At 37.7% G+C, this 21,569-nt stretch overlaps 2 protein-coding genes and 1 long non-coding RNA gene across 4 annotated transcripts; 2 read left to right on the top strand and 1 right to left on the bottom strand.

Moving 5' to 3' along the window:
* The first annotated feature begins 221 nt into the window (after window positions 1-221).
* LOC133667947 (disease resistance protein RUN1-like) lies at window positions 222-6,620 on the top strand. 2 transcript variants are annotated; one of them, XM_062087661.1, is made up of 9 exons: window positions 222-958; window positions 1,489-1,531; window positions 1,621-1,726; window positions 2,219-2,282; window positions 2,381-2,836; window positions 2,960-4,052; window positions 4,194-4,469; window positions 4,562-5,527; window positions 5,678-6,620. In XM_062087661.1, the coding sequence occupies exons 4-9, from the start codon at window positions 2,257-2,259 to the stop codon at window positions 6,512-6,514; spliced, it is 3,654 nt and encodes a 1,217-aa protein (XP_061943645.1). In that variant the 5' UTR covers window positions 222-958; window positions 1,489-1,531; window positions 1,621-1,726; window positions 2,219-2,256; the 3' UTR covers window positions 6,515-6,620. The 2 variants fall into 2 exon arrangements, with proteins under 2 accessions (XP_061943645.1, XP_061943646.1); XM_062087662.1 differs by lacking the exon at window positions 222-958 and having other exon boundaries at window positions 1,345-1,531.
* On the bottom strand, window positions 6,551-8,722 carry LOC133667948 (uncharacterized). Its single transcript, XR_009833597.1, has 2 exons — window positions 8,356-8,722; window positions 6,551-6,964 (listed from the first exon to the last, which is right to left on the bottom strand). It is a non-coding gene; the product is annotated as an uncharacterized LOC133667948 (long non-coding RNA).
* A 905-nt stretch (window positions 8,723-9,627) lies between these two features.
* LOC133667946 (disease resistance protein RUN1-like) lies at window positions 9,628-16,326 on the top strand. Its single transcript, XM_062087660.1, has 5 exons — window positions 9,628-10,309; window positions 12,093-13,188; window positions 13,326-13,598; window positions 13,677-14,660; window positions 14,887-16,326. Exons 1-5 carry the CDS (start codon window positions 9,756-9,758, stop codon window positions 15,841-15,843), a joined length of 3,864 nt encoding a protein of 1,287 aa, XP_061943644.1. The 5' UTR covers window positions 9,628-9,755; the 3' UTR covers window positions 15,844-16,326.
* The last annotated feature ends 5,243 nt before the right edge of the window (window positions 16,327-21,569 follow it).

Below are 21,569 nucleotides of genomic sequence, written 5' to 3'. Positions count from 1 at the left end.
CTTCACAAAATAAAATCTGTGGAATCTCCTAACAAAATTTAAATGGATTCAATGATTAAATAAAAAAATTATAATTATTTTTGTTACATAAATAATTTGATATGACCAAACTTTTTCTTGGAATTTGACTTGTCTACCGGTTATACTTCAACTTTTCAAGAAAAGAAACTCAATAGTATTTATATTAAACCTGACCAGCGGGAGCACAGGGGCCTGCTACCAGTAACAAATGCAAGTCGATGGTAAAGTTTCGGGTTTCTGCCTAAATGCACCATTTTCAGCCTAAAAGACATTGAGGCCTAATTACACGCTCTTACCATCTCAAAAAGGAGTAGCTGTGCAGTACCATGAAATGGGGATAGTAGTCGAGTGCCCATGAAAAGACTAGAACCCATTTGTAGATGAACCTGGGAAAAGCCAGTAATTTACAGAACAGAGAAAACTTCCTCCATCAAGAGTCAAAACAGAGGAAAGTAGCTGCTCGAAAGCAGGTGATCGCGAGGTTCATAGAGATGCGACAATAGGGACCAAAGTGGACTATTGATGCCTACAAACACATTGTAAACTAAGATTAGGTGGGAAAAGTCGTTAACGGTGTTTTTGTTTCCTTTTTTTTTTCCCGCGTTGCAGCTTCTCAGCCCTCATCAAGACTAATCAATGACGACGGCATGCGCAAGAAGGTTTAGATGCGACAATAGGGACCAAAGTGGACTATTGATGCCTACAAACATATTGCAAAGTAAGATTAGGTGGGAAAAGTCGTTAACGGTGTTTTTGTTTCTTTTTTTTTTCCCGCGTTGCAGCTTCTCAGCCCTCATCAAGACTAATCAATGTTGGCATGCGCAAGAAGGTTTATAAATTGTTCGACGAAATTTCTAGCAGAGTAATGGGCTGCAACTTGGCATGGTTTGATGACACAAATTAATTGATGAGTTTCACATCTTCCTGCCATTGTTGGGTAACTAATTACTCTTCAAAACGTTAGTTATGTCAAAATCACAAGATTCATAATTATGAGATGAGTTTAAAATTCTTATTGATAGTAACTTTAAATTAAATTATAGATAACTTCTTGCCAATCATTGTGTAATGACTTCACATTAAGAAGAATCCTAACTAGAGTAGTAATATATACTTCACACTAAATCTTTTTTCGAAGTGATTTACAAAATTGCCTTTTAATTTTGTTTTTTTTTTCATATTTTTTATTTAATTTTAGTGTATGTATATTATAATCATTGAAAATTACACTAAGAAACATCAATATGATGTTTTTTTTTAAATAAAAAAGAGTTTGAAAAACTTATTAAAAAACTAAAAGAAACTTTAAAATTATTTTTTCAAAATTTATTGAGTAAGACCTCTAGGTATAATTTATTTTAATATATTTTTAAATAAAATACATTTTAAAATATAAAGACTACTGTACTATCGGACACCATTTGTAAACCATCTCTAAACTATGTGCCCGTTTGTATCTTGGTCAAGATTGCCTGCAAACCATGCCGCGAGATTCCTAGGAAGATAATGGGTATGTTCTCTAATTCTTCCCAGAAAAGGGAGACACATAGCACTAATTATTATATCGTAACTTTTACTTGCTTTCCCTGATTCATCAAGGAGAGACGTAGGAGCAGACAAATAATTTGTCTACCAGGCGTGAAGGAAAAGCTTCGAGGAGAGACGATTTTCACAGAAGTAGAGATTTATTGGCATCAAAATTCAGGTATGCTTCTCCAAAATACCTTTATTTCTTTATCAATTTATTAATATTCAGGCTTGCTTGTATCTGCTCCTAGAATTCTTTCTAAACAGTAGTTCTTTTACGCTAAAAAAAATAATAAATTGCCCTGTAGTGAATGGTTGCCAAGAAACTAGAACTTAGAGCTTCTATCATGAAATTATTAACCAACCAAAAAGATTTTAATTATGAGCATTATAGGAATACAACATAATGCAAATATTTTTCTCTTCACAAGTTTTAGAAGCTATTCTTGTAGAGGTTTAGCTGGTGTCCACTAGGTTAGAAGACGAGGATTCTTGAACATTACTATGGCCGGAACGTCGGATTTGAACATGCTTTTGGGTGAGTGATTATCCCACACCTCGACCAATGAGCCACAGTGGCGTGTTAATTTATGCTTTAACTGTCGGAATCAGACAGTAAACTGTCCATTATATTGCAGTTGTAGGCTTTTGATTAATATATTTTCCATAGGCCTGTCGCTCAAAGTTTTCCCTCAGAAGGAGCATGCTATGCAACTAGCGAAGAAAGGAAAACGGTGAGAAAGTTGCATTAAGAAATCGAGTTCTTGACTGAATCTCTAACAGCTGCCGGCCTTAAAATTTTGTAATCCAATATGGCTTCTTCCTCTAACAGCACAAATTGTTGGAAGTACAGTGTCTTCTTGAGTTTCAGGGGCCAAGACACCCGCAATACTTTTACTGCCCATCTATATCATGCTCTGTGCAACAAAGGAATTAATGCTTTCATTGATGACAAGCTTGAGAGGGGAGAACACATTACTTCTCAACTCAACCAAATTATTGAAGACTCGAGAATCTCCCTTGTCATATTCTCTGAAAACTATGCAAGGTCTATTTATTGTCTGGATGAGCTGGTGAAGATACTTGAATGTAAAGAATCAAAGGGGCAAGTTGTTTTGCCTGTGTTTTATAATGTGGATCCTTCAGATGTGGAAGAACAAAAGGGTAGTTTTGGAGAATCCCTGGATTTCCATGAAACTTTTTTGGGGATTAATGCAGAGCAGCTCAAGCAATGGAGAGAAGCTCTAACAAAAGCAGCTCAATTGTCAGGGTGGCATTTAGACAGGGGGTAATACTCCTATCAGATACCTGGCTTGTTAACCTTTTCAAACCCGTAAAATCTTATTAGTTCTTTCTTATTTATGGCTGTCTAAATATACTAAATCTTCTTCTGCTAATTAAAACTTTGCAGGAATGAGGCTGTTTTTATTCGGAAAATTGTTGAAGAAGTATGGGCACAATTGAACCACACATCCTTACATGTTGCGGCATACCAAGTTGGATTGGATCAACGTATTGAAGAACTCATTCATATGCTAAATATTGGGTCAAGTAATGTGTGTATGGTAGGAATCTGTGGACTTGGTGGAAGTGGTAAGACAACTGTTGCCAAAGCTGTTTACAACCTAATTACTAATCAATTTGAAGCTTGTTGCTTTCTTTCAAATGTTAGAGAATTCTCAAAGCGATATGGTCTTGTTCATTTGCAAGAGAAACTTCTTTTTGAGATTCTAGGGGATAAAACTTTAGTACTTGGAAGTGTTGATAGAGGAATTAATGTTATAAAGGATAGGCTTCGCCATAAAAAGGTGCTTATAGTCATTGATGATGTTGATCATTTGGACCAACTCAAACAACTAGCTGGAGAGCGATATTGGTTTGGCTTGGGAAGCAAAATTATCATAACAACTAGAGATGAACGTTTGCTACTTGTTCACGGGGTGGAACGCTTACTTAGGGTGAAGGAATTATGTTGTGATGATGCTCTTATGCTTTTCTGTTGGCATGCCTTCAGAAATTCTCATCCTCCTATAGATTATTTGGAGATCTCAGATCAAGTAGTGAAATATGCCAAAGGCCTACCATTGGCTCTAGTTGTACTGGGTTCTTTTTTGTATGGAAGAAGCATACCTGAATGGGAAAGCGAATTGGATAAACTAAGAAGGATTCCTAATAAACAAATTTACGAAGTACTCAAAATAAGCTTTGATGGACTGGAGCATCATGAGAGGGCTATTTTTCTTGATATTGCCTGCTTCTTCAAAGGACAAGAAAAAGATTATGTCATAAAAATATTAGACGCGTGCGATTTCGACCCTGTTATTGGCATACAGGTTCTCATGGAGAAGTCTCTTGTATATATTGAAAACAATAAGCTGCAGATGCATGACTTGCTACAATGGATGGGCAGACAAGTTGTTCACCAAGAATCTCCCAAAGTACCTGGAAGACGGAGCAGACTGTGGTTTCATGAGGATATTCTTCATGTGCTGACTGAAAATATGGTAAAAACCTTGTGTGTATGATTTTTCTTCTGTCTTCTGACCTCGAAATTGCCTACGAATTAGAACCTCGCTTCCTTTTAACAGTAAGAAGTTGTTATTGTTCGATTTGAGTAAGTCCAATATATACAATTTTGCTATCAGGGATCATATGAAGTTGAAGGCCTTATGCTGGACTTGCCTGAAGCAGAAGAGGTACACTTGAGTGCTAAAGCTTTCAAAAAGATGAAAAGGCTCAGGATACTTATTGTCCACAATGCAAAAGTTATTGGAGGTCCAGAAAATCTACCCAACGCATTAAGATGGCTTGAATGGCCTGGTTGCCCCTTGGAGTCGATGCCATCCACATTTCATGCAAGGAAACTTGTAGTTCTTAACATGCATCACAGTTGCATCAAACAGTTAGGGGAGGGATTCAAGGTATACTAACAAATAAGAATCTCTCCTTAAATTACACCATGCATGAAGTCTTGTAAGCTAATCTTTTTTTCATCTATCACTGTATTTTGCAGAATTACACAACCTTAAAGTACATAGATTTCAGAGATTGTGAATTTTTGACAGAAACACCTGACTTCTCAACCATCCCTAATCTTGAGAGGTTGAATCTTGAAGGTTGTACAAGTTTAGTTAAGATTCACAATTCGGTTGGATATCTTGCGAAACTTGTATTTTTGAGCGTTGAGTTCTGCTCCAACCTTAAGAGTATTTCAAGCCACTTCCGATTAAGATCCCTTCAGACTCTCCTTCTCACTGGTTGCTCAAAACTTGAGAAATTCCCAGACATTGAGGACAAAATGGCTTGTATAGAGAGAGTTTCTTTGAATAGTACTGCTATAAAAGAGCTCCCTTTATCGATTGAAAATCTTGTTGGGCTTAAAGTCATGACTTTATCATTTTGCAGAAATCTATCGAGAATTCCAAGTAGCATTTATAAGTTGCAGCATCTTAAGCGTCTGCTTCTTGATGGGTGCTCAGAACTTACCACGTTTCCAGAGAATATGCCGGAAGAAACACAGCCATTCTGCTCCAACATTTCCATGATAGCAAACAATGACATAATGTGGTTTCCCATGTTAACCTGTTTGGATCTACAAAATTGCAAGTTATCAGAAGTTGATTTCCTCATGAATCTTGTTTGCTTTTCCACGTTGAAGGATCTAGATCTATCAGGGAACAATTTTGTTAACCTTCCTACGTGCATCAACAGATTTACTAAATTGAGGCGCCTTGAATTGGCAAACTGCATATGGCTTGAAGGGATTCCGGAGCTCCCACGAAGTATTAAGCGTATTGGAGCCCGGAATTGCACATCATTGGAAAGTTATTCAGAATTAGTAAGGGTATTTATGTTTAATACAGAAGATAGATCAACAAAGCTTCGTGATCTTGACTTTTCTAACTGCCATAAACTGGCAGATCAGAATCCATTACAGAGTTTTGCAGATACATCATCAAGATGCATATCAGTGGACGAGGTTGGTCTCCCCCATTGCTTCCTCAAATCTCTCTTTGTTTGTATTTGTTTATATGTGTACTCTGAAACTTTGCAAGCTTAACTTCTTTTCTCACAGTCGATGTTTTTTAAATTACTAACAATTGATTAAAAGAGTGTTTTAACATAGCAGGGGTTCCGTGAGGACTTCAGAATTGAAGTTGTTCTTCCAGGAAATGAGATTCCAAGGTGGTTCAGCATTTACAGTGATGACGGGTACATGTCATTCAAAGTGCCTTCGCCTATGTTCAGGAGAACAAAAGCCTTGGTTCTCTGTGCCATTTTAAGATTACAGTTTGCAGTGGATGTGAATATTTCCCGAGAAATTTTCATTAATGGTCGGAGCGTGAATTCCTTTTCTAGACAGTTCTTTTCTTTGAAGTCAGATCACATGTGGCTTTACTACCTTCCATGTCGTAAGATTCGGAGCTTATATTCATTGCTGCAGGACGACTGGATTCACATTGAGGTTTCTTTCAGAATCCTTGGAGCACCAAGAAATGCAACCCTTAAAGGGTGTGGGGTTTATCTCATAAATGCAAGTCATCCAAGCTCTATTGTAGGTGATGAAGACGACGACACATGTCTGAGTGCTCGCAACGACGGAATCAACTTCTGTGGATCGGAGACTTGTACTTCACTATCACTTGATCTAATGAGAAGCTGCAGTGTCAGTGATGCTGGGGAATTCGAGAGGCACCCATGGCAGCCATCGCCTCAATGGAAACTCCCACCTACTCAACCAGGCTTGATTGTGATCCCACCTGGGAGCATTTACTCTCCAATAGCTCAGCTAATTCACCAGAACTCTTTTAGCCGATCTAGGGATCCTATTAGCAAGAAAAGGGATCGGGAGCTCGGTGAAGATCATGATTCCTCTATTCCTGAAACAAGTACCAAAAGGTTCCAAAACTCTTCGTGCTTTCCACTACGTAATAATAACGTTCCTCGGGGATCAAGCCAGCAATGAGATAGATAGCAAGCTATCAACATATCATGCAAATGCTTTAAACTCAAACACTGTTTTCCTCTTGTAAATTAAAGATTTAAATGAAGTACATGTCAGTATGTCACCACTATCACGCATCTGCAATGAACTTGTACCATGTTCTTGTCTTAGAAATTAAAGATTTCAATAAAGAACATGTCGCCCTCACTGTCACTGCTACATACTTCCATAATCTACTTGACACAAAATCACTCCATTTACATATCAGCAAAGGAACATGTTCATGTTCATGTAAAGATTTCTGCTAAATTGGCGAATTCAGAGCTTATCAGTTTGGCATGCATAATTTTGTCTCTTCCTGAGCTAGTTTGAGCTCTGCGGACCATTCTGCTGCAGAAGAAGATTGTGAAAGTGAAGCCAGTTAATTTCCTACCACCAGATGCAATCACCTTGAATGCCTCCTGTGGACATCTACAAGTTATACACAGATTTGTCATCCAGATTAGGGTCTTTTTGTTTTTCTAATCTTTCATATATATGGTCTACATAAGATTGCAAGATGGACATTTGTTAGTTTTTAAAATTAATAGTATATTTTAAAAACCCTCAAATAGTAAAAATAAAAGTAATATATTTAAATAAAATATTAATAGTGGATATAATCAATTCTAAATAACGTTAATTTGATGACCATTACATAATGATTTCATAGGGAAGTTTTTGTACTGTTTAGGATCTAATTGACAAAATTTATTAGTATGCTGTCTAGGGTTGAATTGAGAACGAGTGTACAAGTTTCTGTACTAAATTAAGATTCTTCCCTTAATGAAAAGATATATAAAGAACCATTTAGGATTACATTTAAGGGTCGGTCAAATTTATAAAAAAAAAAATTAATTATTTTATATTTTTTATTATTTTAATGTATTGATATTAAAAATAATTTTTAAAAAATAAAAAAAATATTATTTTAATATATTTTAAAATAAACTTGTTCTTTTAGGGAAAACAAATCTTGTTTACGAAATCGCCACCTAATATTATGATTACTAGAAATCCTAACTGATTAACAGAGATTCTATGACACATGCTGATTACGCAAAAGAAAAGATACTATCACCCCTTAAATATCCTCTCTAAGGCAAACTGTATTGCTTGTTTTGTCTAAATTGTTAATAATTTGTTTTTTTTCTTTTTTTTCTTTTCATGTTCCTGACTATAGCGTCAATGAACAATTCCTACGAATATTTACAACTCTGGTATTGGTAATTATCACACAAATCAAAAAAATACGATATTTCTGACTCTAGCGTCGCAAAAAATGAATTTGAAGAAAAAATTTTTTATGTTTTTTCTTTATCCTTTATTGCTATTTGCTATTTTTAGATGGAAATAAAAAAACATTGCAAGATAGATTTATATTTAATAGTAATAATCTATATATTGAGGACATAGTTGAAAAAAAATACAAAACATAAAGAGAAAAAATAAATCAACATATGAGGAGCTCATAAATAAATCAATGAAGAACTTCAAATATTTTTAAAATTTTCTAATATTAAAAGGAACCTGTTCGGTCAAGAAAGACATAAGAAAACATGACCTAGATATAAAAATACTTTTGCCAAATACACTTTTAATAATCATAATTTAGATTAGGTTTAAAGCCCAAATCCTGTTCACTCTCATTTCTTTTTGTCTGAGGGCTAGGTCCAGCCCAGTCAACATGAGCCGGACTGGACCCAGCCGGCCCAGCTGTATAACTGTTCTCGCGTGCCATGAAGGTAATTAATTTACCTTCGCACTGTTTTTAACAACATTTTAAGGAATCGAATTTGCGGAGCTTGGGGAAGAGAGCTTACCTGGGTGAAGTAAGCGATGGGGAAGCAGACGGGGTGATGATTCTAGCTCCGGCCGAAGAACATCCTTCTCCTCCCTTTTATTTTCAAACCCACTCCCTCTGTTTTCTTGTTCTTTTTAGTTTGCCTATTCTGCTTGAATCCGGGGACAAAGACAAAGCTGGGTTTTGCTTTCTGTATTTTTTGCCTTCCACTCTTTTGCTCTGTTCGTCTCACTTCATGTTTCACTCTGCTTTTTTTCAATCGTTTTTTTTTTCTGCTCTGTTTTTATTTTCTCTCTGTTTTCTGCGTTTTATTTTTCTTGATTTTCTCTGTATTCTCGCTTTCTTTTTTGTGTACACTGATATAGTGTTATATAGTGTCAGATTACCTGGATATGTGAGAAACCAATTAAACTTATTTTTTTTAATTTAAATTTAATTAAAAATTAGATTTATCATTTAAGATAAAAACAAGAATTATATCGAATATAAAAATAAAATAATAAAAAAATTGTAGTTTTTTAAATTTTTTATAGGTTGATAAATCATATTTTTTTTATTGAAATACATTTTTAATTTTTTAATTTTATATTTTAAATCCTATAAAATTAAAATAAATAATTAATAAAATAAAATTGAATTACAGCAATAATCATCGTAAAATGCACGTTTGTGATAAGATTGGGAATTGGGTGTTGCTGTCTTGTCAATGCCAAGTGTAAGAACCGTCCCATGGTCCCATTCACACAGTTACCAAGATTCCAGGATGCTTTAAAGCCTGCTTAGGAATTATTTAGCGTTTGTTTATTATTATTTTTTTTGAAAATGCTTATTTTTAGTTTTTTAAAATTTATTTTTAATATTAATATATTATAAAAATTTCAAATTATATAAAAAAATAATTTCAAATAAAAATTAAACAATTTTAAAAACATTTTTTAATAAGCAAAAACATACACACTCTTGGTATTTATTTAGTATTTTTTATTGAAAATATAATTAAAATAATTTTTAAATTTTTTTTTATAAAAATACTAAAAAAATATATTAAGATGAACATATTTTTAAAAAATATCTAAAAACAGTGCTACTGTATCACTAAATGGATTCTTAATACAGTAATATGCCAACCCAAGATCTAACCTAGTCTTGAACAGTGAAAAAATCAGGGTTTTTTTTTAAAAAAATTATATTGTTGAAAGCATGTAACGTAGGCGAGGAATTCTTCAAAGTCTTTTGGTCATTGCTGTTACTATCGGTCTCAATCATTGATCATCTAACAGCATTTGGTCAACATTACTTGCAAACTGACTGCTAGTATGAAAATGGGTTCCATTTTCAATATTTTCTTTCTTCTTGTTGCTTTCTTATTTAGTTTTCCGACTTTTTCACATTTATGTTCACATTATTTATGTTCACCTCATGCTCTGGGCACCCGAAGGCCTAAAGTGTTTTCTATATTTCACCTCCAGTTTCTGGCTATCAGAAAGTTTTGAACCAATGGCTTCTTCCTCTTCCACTAATTGTTGGAAGCATGATGTATTCTTGAATTTCAGAGGCCAAGACACCCGCAACACTTTTACTAGCCATCTACACCAAGCTTTGTGCAACAAAGGAGTTCATGTGTACATTGATGATCACGAGCTTGAGAGGGGAAAAGCGATTGCTCCTGCACTCCTCCAAGCTGTCGAGCAATCAAGGATCTCCATTGTTGTTTTCTCTGAAACCTATGCATGCTCTTCCTATTGTTTGGATGAGCTGGTGAAGATGCTTGACTGCAAGGAATCGAAAGGGCAAGTGGTTCTGCCCGTGTTCTACAACGTGGATCCATCAGATGTAGAAGCGCAGAACGACAGCTTTGGAGAACCTGTGCTTCGTGCAGCTTCATGTGCTGCTGCAAGTATGGACAAGTTGCTGGAGTGGAAGGAAGCTCTAACAAAAGCAGCTAGATTGTCTGGGTGGCATTTGGACAACGGGTAAATTCTACTTGCTCCTCCACCTACCATTGATCTACTTCTATTTTAACAGAAGAAGTCGGATACTAATTGGTGACTAATAAATCTGTAATGTTGGCTCGTGGAGAAATCGTTTAATTTATCTGTTGACCTTTTCTTTCTTTGAAAATATATATTTTTTTCTTTCCCAAACTTACTATTTAGCTATTTTATTTGTCCCTAATTTCATGAGGTTGATCTATAGCTTGTTAATAATACAGTAAAAATTGCTTTTTATTTTAAAATAGATTAAAATATTTTTTTATTTTAAAAAAATTATTTTTGATATTAAAACGATTTGAAAATGTTAACAAAATAATTTAAAACAAAAAAAATAAAAATTATTTTCTTAAAAAAATTCTTTTAAAACGTAAAAGTAAATAGGTATAGAGATAAAACTATTAACAATAAACTATTAAGGTTAGGCTAAAAGTATATTTACTTTTAATGAGGTTATAGAGAGGTTTGACTTATCAATTTGATCCATTATGTCTTTGAACTTTTATTTTCTAGATAATAAATTACGTTCTTTCTTTAGATAAAACTATTAAATATAACAGTAAAACTTCAACCTGTTGACGTTATATATTTAGATATTGAATAGAGCATTTTAATAGACAATCAAACTTTGACCCCAATGTAATAATTAAATGAATTAATTTCAGTAGAAGACAATAAATTAAATTGATAATTCAAACGTTAGGATAAAATATGATTTCAAACCATGAATTAATATATGGTGTGATGCTCATAAACTCTTTAAGAGGCAACCCAGAGAAGTTAGAAACAAACAGTTGAGCTACTGAATTAATCACGCCAGCATTTAAACTAGTAATTAAAAAATCGATTTTAGTCTTCTTTGATTGTGATAGTAGGCCACAATTACAAAGATGGGTATCTAAGAACACAGAAAGATAGAATTTACCAAAATTAAAGGGCCAATTAAGAACCCTTAGTTATTAGTAAGGAAAAGGCACTAGCATGCCTTAATGTATCAAAAATAGCCTGCAGGTGCTCCAAATCACCACGACTATGCCTATAAATGGTTTCAACACCTGGTGCATGAACCAAATATAAAGGTGCTAGGTGCCTTGAACAATCCAAATGGCATCATCATCCACTCATACGACTCATCTTGTATCTTAAACGCCATCTTCCAGTCTTTTTCTTTTTTAATAAAGTCGTTGAATCAGTCTGCTAAGACAATATGTTATCCAAACATGATTTGGGATGCATGTACTTCCTAGTGATTTGGTTTAAGGTCATGTCCAATGTACCATCTTTCTTAGAGATCAAGGGTTGGGACTAGATACACAGGGACTCACACACTATAATATACTCTTTCTCCAACAACTCTACCACCTAGCATTGCAGCTCGTTAGACTTCTTGAGATTAGGTTTGTATTCTAGTCTATTTTGTACGCAGCCTGCTTTTGAAAATCCTCAATTATAAGTTCTTGAATGATTTCTTCCTGAGACAATAACGCCTCTTCAAGAAAATGTTTCCTTCCGTATTAACCATGTACTACTCTACAACCTCCTCCGGTAATAGTTATTCAACAAATCCTCCTGTTTTAGAGAATAGTTTGAAATCCATTCACAACATATTTAAAATTGGATAAACAAACGATGTTGCGGTGGGCGAAAATGATGGATTTGTTTCATGATATTATTAACTTAAATTTAAGTTTGATCAGGTATTGAATCTCTTTCCGGTTAGCTTTGGCCATGCTCATTACATGATTCTCACAATCTAAATATCCAGGAATGAGGCTAAAACTATCCAGAGCATTGTTGAAAAGGTCTTGGCTATATTGAACCGCGCATTCTTACATGTTGCTGATTACCCTGTTGGACTTGATTCCCATATCCAATATTTGAATTGTCAGTTACGCCTTGCATCAAATGATGTTTGCATGGTAGGGATTTTGGGAATTGGTGGAATAGGCAAGACAACTGTTGCCAAAGCTATTTACAACGAAATCGCTAATCAGTTTGAAGGTAGCAGCTTTCTTGCAAACGTTAGAGAAATGGCAAAGCAAAACAAGGTTGTTGAACTACAACAAACACTTCTTTCACAGATACTTGGAGATAAAAATTGGTCAGTTGGAAATATAGATTTTGGAATCAGTGTGATAAAGGACAGGTTGTGTAGTAAAAAGGTTCTTATTGTTGTTGATGATGTGGATAATGTGGACCAGTTAAAAAGACTAGCCGGAGAGCCAGATTGGTTTGGTGCAGGGAGTAGGATCATTATTACGAGTAGAGATGAACATGTGCTTGTTTCCCATGGAGTGAAATTTGTGCATAAAGTGCAGGAACTATGTCAAGGTGATGCTTCTCAACTTTTCAGCTGGCATGCATTCAGAAATTCCCAACCCAAGGAGGACTTCATGATGCATTCAAGCGAGGCAGTAACTTATGCCCAAGGCTTGCCATTAGCTCTTGTTGTGTTGGGTTCTTTTCTGTATGGTAGGAGTGTACATGAATGGGAAAGTCAATTAGATAAATTGAAGCAAATTCCTGATAAAAAGATATATGAAATACTCAAAATAAGTTATGATGGCTTGGAGGATGGCACTCAAAAGGCCATTTTCCTTGATATTGCGTGTTTCTTTAGAGGAATGGACAAAGACTATGTGATGAAAGTGTTCCATGCATGCGATTTCAAGCCAATTATAGGAGTCCAAGTTCTTATTGAGAAGTCTTTGATAAGTATAGAGAATAATAAGCTGCAGATGCATGATTTAATACAAGCAATGGGCAGACAAATTGTTCAGCAAGAATCTCCCAATATACCAGGCAGGCGCAGCAGATTGTGGTTTCATGAGGATATTGTTCATGTATTGACCGAAAATATGGTGAGTGTCGCGTATACTTGCGAGCATGATCTTATGAACTATACTTTGAAGGCAACCCATTTTTCCTCTCCTTGGTAAAAATGTGAATGCTTTGACTAATTTCTGATATATTGTATGCGTATCCTTTTAATTTTCAGGGAACAGATGAGATTGAAGCAATAATGCTAGACTTCCATGAACCAGAAGAGATGCACTTGAGTGCTAAAGCATTTAAGAAGATGAAAAGACTTAGAATACTTATAATCCGCAATGCTTTGTTAAGTGTGGCTCCTGTATATCTCTCAAATGAGTTGAGATGGCTTGAATGGCCTGGGTGTCCATTATTGTCACTGCCATCTACTTTTCATGCAAGAAAACTTGTTGTTCTCAACATGCAGCATAGCTTCATCAGCCACTTTGAGGGATTCAAGGTTTTGAACTATTAGAGGTTTCTTTCTACAAATTATATCATCAACTTATCAGAAACTAATACCTTTTCTGTTTCACAGAATTACAGTTGCTTGAAGTTTATGAATTTCAGTGGTTGCGGGTTCCTAAAAGAAACACCCGACTTCTCAACCATCAGGAATCTTGAGAGGTTGAATCTTGAAGGGTGCGCAAATTTGGTTGAGGTTCATCAGTCTGTTGGATATCTTGATAAACTTGAATTCTTGAATGTTGAATTCTGCTCTAACCTCAGAAGTCTTCCCCGAAGAATCAAATTGAAATCTCTTAACACCCTTCTTCTTTCAGGCTGTCAAAAGCTTGAGGCGTTTCCTGACGTTGTTGAAAAGATGCCATGTTTGGAGAAACTTTGTTTGAGTGGAACTGCAATCAAAGTGCTTCCTTCATCCATCAAAAATATATCCGGGCTTAAAGTCCTGACCCTGACATTTTGCAAAAACCTTGCCGATCTTCCTAGTAGCATTTATAAACTTACACATCTTGAGTGTCTGCTTCTTGAAGGTTGCTCAAAACTTGACAAGTTTCCAGTGAATGGGGAGAATGAGGTACCATCAAATTTCCTTACATCTTCAAATTGTTATGAAAATTCCTCAGGATCAGACTTCCTTCCGGCTCAAGCGAATTCTCTTGAAGGCTCTTCCTCATTGGGATTTCCTTCGTTAAGATGGCTAGATCTACGAAACTGCTGTCTAAGAAATGTCAATTTCTTGAAGATGCATGATTGCTTTCCCATGTTGAAGGAATTAGATTTATCAGGAAACAGTTTTGCTATCTTTCCAGAAACACTCTCGCTATTTACTCACTTGAAGAGTCTCAGATTACATAAATGCAAGAAGCTTCAAGAAATTCCAGAGCTTTCACGGAATATTAAGAGACTAGAAGCAAGAGATTGTGAATTGTTGGAAAGATATTCACCATTAGAGAAGGAAGGTGAATGGCCAGCCAAACTTCGCGTTGTTGACTTCTCAAACTGCCACAAACTAGCTAGAAACCAGGGAAAGAATTTGGAGGATGCATTCTTTAGTAAGGTTGGCTTGCCTGCAAACTCAAAATGTTGATATCTTCTGTCCTCTTTCATCCGTTTCCATCTCTTTCTGCAAAAATGTGTTTGTGACTATGTATGCTTGCTATTTGAATTTGTTGATAAATGGTCAAGTTGAACCAAATTTACCTTCTCAGATTTCATTGTTGCATTCACCTTATATCATGAACAGCATTAACCACTAAAATGTAACTTTATTTTTTTTGTAACAGGCATTTCATAAGCAATTTCAAGTTGAAATGTTCCTTCCTGGAAATAAAATTCCAGAATGGTTCGCGTTTACTAGCGAACAGGGCTCCTTGACTTACCTTGTACCTTCCTCTGTTTTCGAGAAAATCCAAGGACTGGTTATCTGCTCCATTTTATGTTTAGAGGATGAAGTGACAGCAAATATATCGTGTGAAATGTTTGTTGATGGGAAAAGCATGATTTTGTGCTCAAGACATTTCTTTCCATTGGAGACGGATCATTTGTGGTTATACTACCAGCCATATTTCTATACTAGAGCCTTGGGTACAGCAAGAAGTGATTTAGTTCGCTTTGAGATTTCATTTGAAGTCCTCGGAGCACCAAGGGGTTCGGCGTTGAAAATGTGTGGGATCTATTTTATATACAAGCAAGATAAGACAGTGAGTGATCCAAGTTCCACTCAATCCACGAGTTATCACACAGACCACTCTGTTTCATTTGATCTCATGACAAGTTGCTACGTAGATGACCCCGACTTCGCTTTGAGTCCTAGTATGAACAGGAAGCGGCCAGAATCATCAGATCTAACTGAAGGATGCTACAATGATGACTTGGAACTCAGTTTGAATCCAAAGGTGAGCAGAAGAAAAACTGCTGATGATCAGCGTGGGGAGCAGTTCTCTTTTTCTCTGCAGCCAATGGATCAGAAGCCGGGTAACCCTTTGATAGCATCCAAATCTGGAGAGCATCAACTGGAGCATTGGCTTTCTTTATCTTTGCAGCCAATGGATGTGAGTAATTGGCATCCAATGTGCATCAAGAAATTAGAGGGAAAAGTTCAACTTCAACCAAAGAGTAAGGAAAAAATGAATTTCTTTAATGAGCTTGGCAGGACTCCCATCAGGGAACATGCTGCAGTAGAAGAATATGAAACTGAAAAAGATGAGACATATATTTCTGATGTTGAATCTCTGGCTTGAGTGATACAAATATATACCTTCATGAGAAACCGAGATGGTAAAGGATCTACGAGAGAATGAAGCAGAAAGGGAGTTTCTTCTAATATCTCAAGCACTGAAGATGTTGTTAGGTTGGTTGCCATTAATGTGCAACAACCATTGACTATTGGCAGCCACCTTTGTTGAAGAAGAGTAGGAGTTGGCAGCCATCAATGTTGACAACAAAGCAAGAAGGTTGCCATGAAATGCCTATAAAAGAGGCATGATTTTAGAGAGAGTTGTGAGAGTTGTAAGAAATGTAGAGAAGAAGAGAGAAAGTGAGGGGCTGCAATGGCAGCAATCTTGCTGCCATTGCAGCAGCTGCAAATGCAGCAAGAGAGTTGATGAGTTGAGTAGAGTGGATGTAATCCTCCTCCTCTACATGTATTTATTGTATCCTTTCTCTATCTCTAATAAAATGAACCTCTCCCGTGGATGTAGGCGGTTTTGCCGAACCACGTAAAATATTGTGTCAGTGTGCTTAAGCCTCCGATGAGCAACTATCAGAACATCACCGGTCGGAATTCCCAACAATTGGTATCAGAGCACATGGTTTAAAGTGGTGTTTGATTTTGCTCAAAAATGAAAGTTGTCCAAATTGTGTTTTGACCATACCACTGTGTAGAGGAGGCCGAGACGAAGCCACTGGTGAAAACGGCGTCAAAATCGGACGTCGAAAAACGGCCGCACGGGCCGGCGAAGAGACTGCCCAGTCAACGTGCCACGTCAGCGCCAGTCAACAGACATGTCAGCGAAAGTCAGCAGACACTTCAGCGACGGTCAACAGACACATCATCGACCAGTCAGCAGACATGTCAGCAAAGTGGGACCCACCTGCCACATCATCAGTCGCGAGCCGAGCCGAGCCGAATTGGAGCCGAGCCGAGCCGCGAGCCGAGGGACAGGATTCAGTGTAGCTGATCCTATGTGCAACCGGATTTGAGATTGAATCTGAGCCGTTGATCAGGCCAGAATTGTTTTGATCAAATCTTAGCCGTCTGAAGTGCGATTTGGACGATTTCAGACTTGTTTCCAGCTAATTTGATCGTTCCGGATGCAATGGTACGGTCCGATCATTGAGATTGGAGACCAAAAGTGGTGGTGGTGAATTATTAAAGAGAGATTGTCCGATCAGGAGGCATCTGAAGGTCATCATGGTGGTCGTTGAAAAGAAGAAGAAGAAGGTGCACATGTTTACCCAATTACATGTATTGAATTGCTAAGTGGGGAGAATTTTAACTGCCTTGAAGGAAGGCAAAATTGGGACACTCTAGACACCCGGTTATGTGGACAATTTGAGGTGTAGAGTGGAAATTGACGAAGACCAATCTTGACGAATCTAAGAACTGGTAGTCTCGCCAGATGTTGAGAAATCATGTATTAAACCAGTATATTCTAGATCACTTGTAAAGGAAAGCCGGGACAAAGCTAGCAAATGGTTGTATATACGGAAAGACAGTACGATGGATAGATATGGCCTGAGAAGTTCTGTCTAGGAGATTGGGTTTTAAGTGGGACCAGTGTGACCCCTCCAATCTTTCCTGGGAACTTGCTTGGTGGAAGGATTATCCATACGGTACTATTTTCGTATATATAGCAGTTTGTAATGAAACGGTTGAAGACTAGCAAGATAACGGCACAAGAGAACAGTTGGGTTCCGAAGGTTCAAGGATCTGATGAAGTGGTGATTTCTCCAAAGAAGTTAGATTCGGTGACTGTGATTTCTCGAGGGGAGAATTGAAGACCCTGATAATGGAAGAGGAATACAGCAAGGGGATAAAGATTGGCACCCTATTTTGACTTGGACAGGTGTTGTGACAGGATGAGCTACTGTCAAACATAAGCAAGGAATATGGAGAAATCTGGAGAACAGAAATTGCACGAGAGCACGCAGAGATTGTGCACGAGTACCCGTAGGATCCAACGAGGTACTATTTTTGAGACAACAGGTGCAAGGAGAAGAAGTGTTCCCAGATGAAGCTCAGAGCAGAGACTGTTAAAGTTTGTACAACAGGAAGTCTCTTATGCTCTTGATGAAGACAACATGCGAAGACCTTTCCAATGCATGCAAGGATGGAAAGAGAGCTGTTGCAGAGGCACCTAATTGAGGGGGTGCAAACGCCTGTGATAAAAGGCGACCGCCTATGACGAAAGGCGAAGACACCAAAGAGAGTTGGTGTAGGTGGAGCTGTCAAGCAGAAAGGCATAGAAGCTCCAAACATAGAAATCGAGGTGAAGGATTGCGAGGAGTATACCGCAAGTTTCTCTTTCTATGTGATTAGTGGCAGCTATCTCTCCCATAGTGCACATGGTGGTAGAGAATTCTGGAGCCACTTTGAAGCATCTCAGCTGAAGGAGGATGCGACCACCTATGAAAGGTGAAGACACCTTAGATGGAAGGTGTGTGAGGGCCGTGATAGAAGCCCCAGTTTAGACCGCCGCATGACGACGAGCGGAGACACCTAAGGAGAAGGTGTGTGGGCCACGATGTAGGCCCAGTTCAGAACAACCCCAGAGCCAATGTGATGGCTAGATATGAGTGGACAGGTGTATAGCCAATGAAGTGGTTATGATGAGTATGGAGACAAATGCAGGATTGACTTTCATGGATATTGCCCCCATGCTAAAGATCAATGAGCTAGAAGACATTTGTCTTGGACAATAAGTGTGTGACTTGTGGAGCACTAAGACGCGGTTGCTATGAAGAAGCAGAAGGGCATGCGTAGGTTCCGGGAACGAGTTGACTCTTGTCAAAGTGGTGAGCTCGGTAATGGCATTGTAATACTCAGAGTATGAAGACAAATATGGATCAACCTTTAATGAGCTGCCCCCATAGGTGAAGGTGGAGAGCTACCTGGACTCTTACGACTAAGAGCGAGAGACTCACGGAGAAGTAAGGAATGGTTCCTAGGGTGGAACAGAGGGCAGGCACAACTCCTGGATGAGTAGACTCTTGGAAGAGTGGTGAGCTCGTGATCATATTGAGATACTTAGATAATGACTGTCGCACTTGGAAAAAGAAATTTCCGTTTGAGGGGGTGTTGTAAGCCTTGGTGTAAGGCTTGATGAATCATTCCGGACCGAGCATGGTTGATACGCTCGAAGGGGAATGTTGTGTTCCAGAGACAAGCGTTAACACTCTTCAGATGTGATGTGGGAGACTATCTGGTTGTAGTGATCCTTTTGTGTGAGAAAAGGTGTGCTTTGGTAACTCTGATGATTGAAAGGTTTGGCGAGTACCTGTAAACTCGGCCACAGACGCTCGCAGAATGGTAAGCTTGGAAGAGAATGGTAAGCTTGGAAGAGCTGCAAGATGCAAGCCTGTGCTGAAGAAGCAAGAGGACAGTTGCCCCACATGAATGGCAAAGGGGGTGATTGTTAGGTTGGTTGCCATTAATGTGCAACAACCATTGACTATTGGCAGCCACCTTTGTTGAAGAAGAAGAGGAGTTGGCAGCCACCTTTGTTGAAGAAGAGTAGGAGTTGGCAGCCATCAATGTTGACAACAAAGCAAGAAGGTTGCCATGAAATGCCTATAAAAGAGGCATGATTTTAGAGAGAGTTGTGAGAGTTGTAAGAAATGTAGAGAAGAAGAGAGAAAGTGAGGGGCTGCAATGGCAGCAACCTTGCTGCCATTGCAGCAGCTGCAAATGCAGCAAGAGAGTTGATGAGTTGAGTAGAGTGGATGTAATCCTCCTCTTCTACATGTATTTATTGTATCCTTTCTCTATCTCTAATAAAATGAACCTCTCCCGTGGATGTAGGCGGTTTTGCCGAACCACGTAAAATATTGTGTCAGTGTGCTTAAGCCTCCGATGAGCAACTATCAGAACATCACCGGTCGGAATTCCCAACAGATGTTGCTAGTCGAAGCTCAGAGATGGCAGTCCCTTGGTCAAAAAGATCAATGAATGATGAAGAGGTGTTAATTTATGGAACACAAAGCATGAGTGATGCTGAGAAAAGAAAGAAGGTCGCCAGAAGGAGAAGAACCTTGCTACCTTGGCTATTGATGAATTTGGTGATGGAGAGTCCCATTCTGATGCAGTTGTTGTCACAAATATCATATTTCAATGTAAAATTGTTCTTTTTATTTTATTTCTGAAGGAAAAATTTAGTCCTCTAAATACATGTAATAATCCCTAATTTTTTGTCTCTAATCGCTGATTTGTAGTCTATAATAAATACAATAAATACAAGATATTCTGTTACAATTTGGTTGCCATATATTGTTGATATTCTTGTCATAATATACACAGACATGCCCCCTCAAATTGATGCTGGCCGATCAAGAAGCATCAATTTGTCAATCATGAGTTGATGTCGAGGCCGAGATAAGGCCTTCGTAAAGACATCAGTTGTCTGATGCTCGGTGGAAATATGAGGTAGTGTAAGAATATTATGATCAAGAGCTTCACGAATGTAGTGACAATCAACTTCAATATGTTTGGTGCGTTCATGAAACACAAGATTAGTAGCAATCTGAATAGCACTTGTGTTATCAGCATGAAGAGGTGTAGGAGTGTGCTGAGGAAAACCAAGTTCACGTAGCAAACCCTGGAGCCACATAATTTCAGAACATGCGGAGGACATAGCTCGATACTCAGATTCTGTGGAAGATTTCGAGATTCGATCTTGCTTTTTGCTTTTCCATGAAATTAAAGCATTTCCAAGAAACATACACCACCCAATAACAGATCGACGTGTATCCATGCACCCTGCCCAATCTGCATCACTATAACCTGTTAATTGTAATGAATTATTAGCAGGAAAAAATAATCCTCGCCCAGATGTGCCTTTAAGATAGCGAAGAATTCTTCGGACAGCAGCTAAATGAGGTTGACGAGGAGCGTGTAAAAACTGACTGACTTGTTGTACTGCAAAAGAAATATCTGGCCGAGTAATGGTTAGATAATTCAAACTGCCCACCAATTGCCTGTATATGGAGGGATCAGGTAACAGGTCACCATCATTCTGACAAAGTTTTAAGTTAATCTCGAGAGGTGTAAGAACACTATTCCCTGATTCAAGACCGCCCAAGAGAAGAATCTCTTGCGTGTATTTGTGCTGATGTAGAAAAATTCCATTGGACATAGAGTGCACCTGTAGACCAAGGAAATAGTGAAGGTGTCACATATCCTTCATATGAAATTCACTGTTAAGAGAACGTTGTAAATCCTCAATGAGTGGAATGTCAGATCCTGTAATGATAATATCATCCACATATACCAGAAGAGCAACAATACCAGTAGTAGTTTGCTGAAGGAACAGAGAGGAATCATATTGGCTCTGAATAAATTTAAGTTTCAGAAGAGTAGTGCAAAATTTTTCAAACCATGCTCGTGGTGCCTGTTTTAGACCATACAGGGACCGTTTCAACCAGCAGACTTTATCAGATGGGTGAGTAAACATACCAGGAGGAGGAGTCGTATAAATATTCTCTTTCAGGTCTCCATGTAAAAATGCATTTTTTACATCCATTTGACGAAGTGGCCATCTCTTGGAAGCAGCAATTGCCATAATGGTTCGTATGGTAGTCATTTTAGCCACAGGTGCAAATGTCTTCTCATAATTAATACCATATGCCTGACAATTTCCAAGAGCCACCAACCATGCTTTATATCGTTCCACAGATCCATCAGGTTGGAATTTAATAGTGTATACCCGTTTGCAGCCAATAGGTTTAATTCCGGTAGGACAAGAAACAA

The sequence above is a fragment of the Populus nigra genome, chromosome 11, assembly GCF_951802175.1.
Source record: "Populus nigra chromosome 11, ddPopNigr1.1, whole genome shotgun sequence".
NCBI classification, from domain to species: Eukaryota; Viridiplantae; Streptophyta; class Magnoliopsida; order Malpighiales; family Salicaceae; genus Populus; species Populus nigra.
This window is presented reverse-complemented; position numbering and strand designations above follow the sequence as displayed.

What these genes read in the sequence shown, in the direction of transcription:
- LOC133667947 (XM_062087661.1), top strand. Translation starts at nt 2,257, where the DNA reads ATGCAACTAGCGAAGAAAGGAAAACG. An exon ending in CTAGCGAAGAAAGGAAAACG is followed by an intron (nt 2,283 to 2,380) that starts GTGAGAAAGTTG and finishes TTCCTCTAACAG; the next exon opens with CACAAATTGTTGGAAGTACA. An exon ending in AGTTAGGGGAGGGATTCAAG is followed by an intron (nt 4,470 to 4,561) that starts GTATACTAACAA and finishes TGTATTTTGCAG; the next exon opens with AATTACACAACCTTAAAGTA.
- LOC133667946 (XM_062087660.1), top strand. Translation starts at nt 9,756, where the DNA reads ATGCTCTGGGCACCCGAAGGCCTAAAGTGTTTTCTATATTTCACCTCC. An exon ending in GGGTGGCATTTGGACAACGG is followed by an intron (nt 10,310 to 12,092) that starts GTAAATTCTACT and finishes CTAAATATCCAG; the next exon opens with GAATGAGGCTAAAACTATCC. An exon ending in AGGATGCATTCTTTAGTAAG is followed by an intron (nt 14,661 to 14,886) that starts GTTGGCTTGCCT and finishes TTTTTGTAACAG; the next exon opens with GCATTTCATAAGCAATTTCA.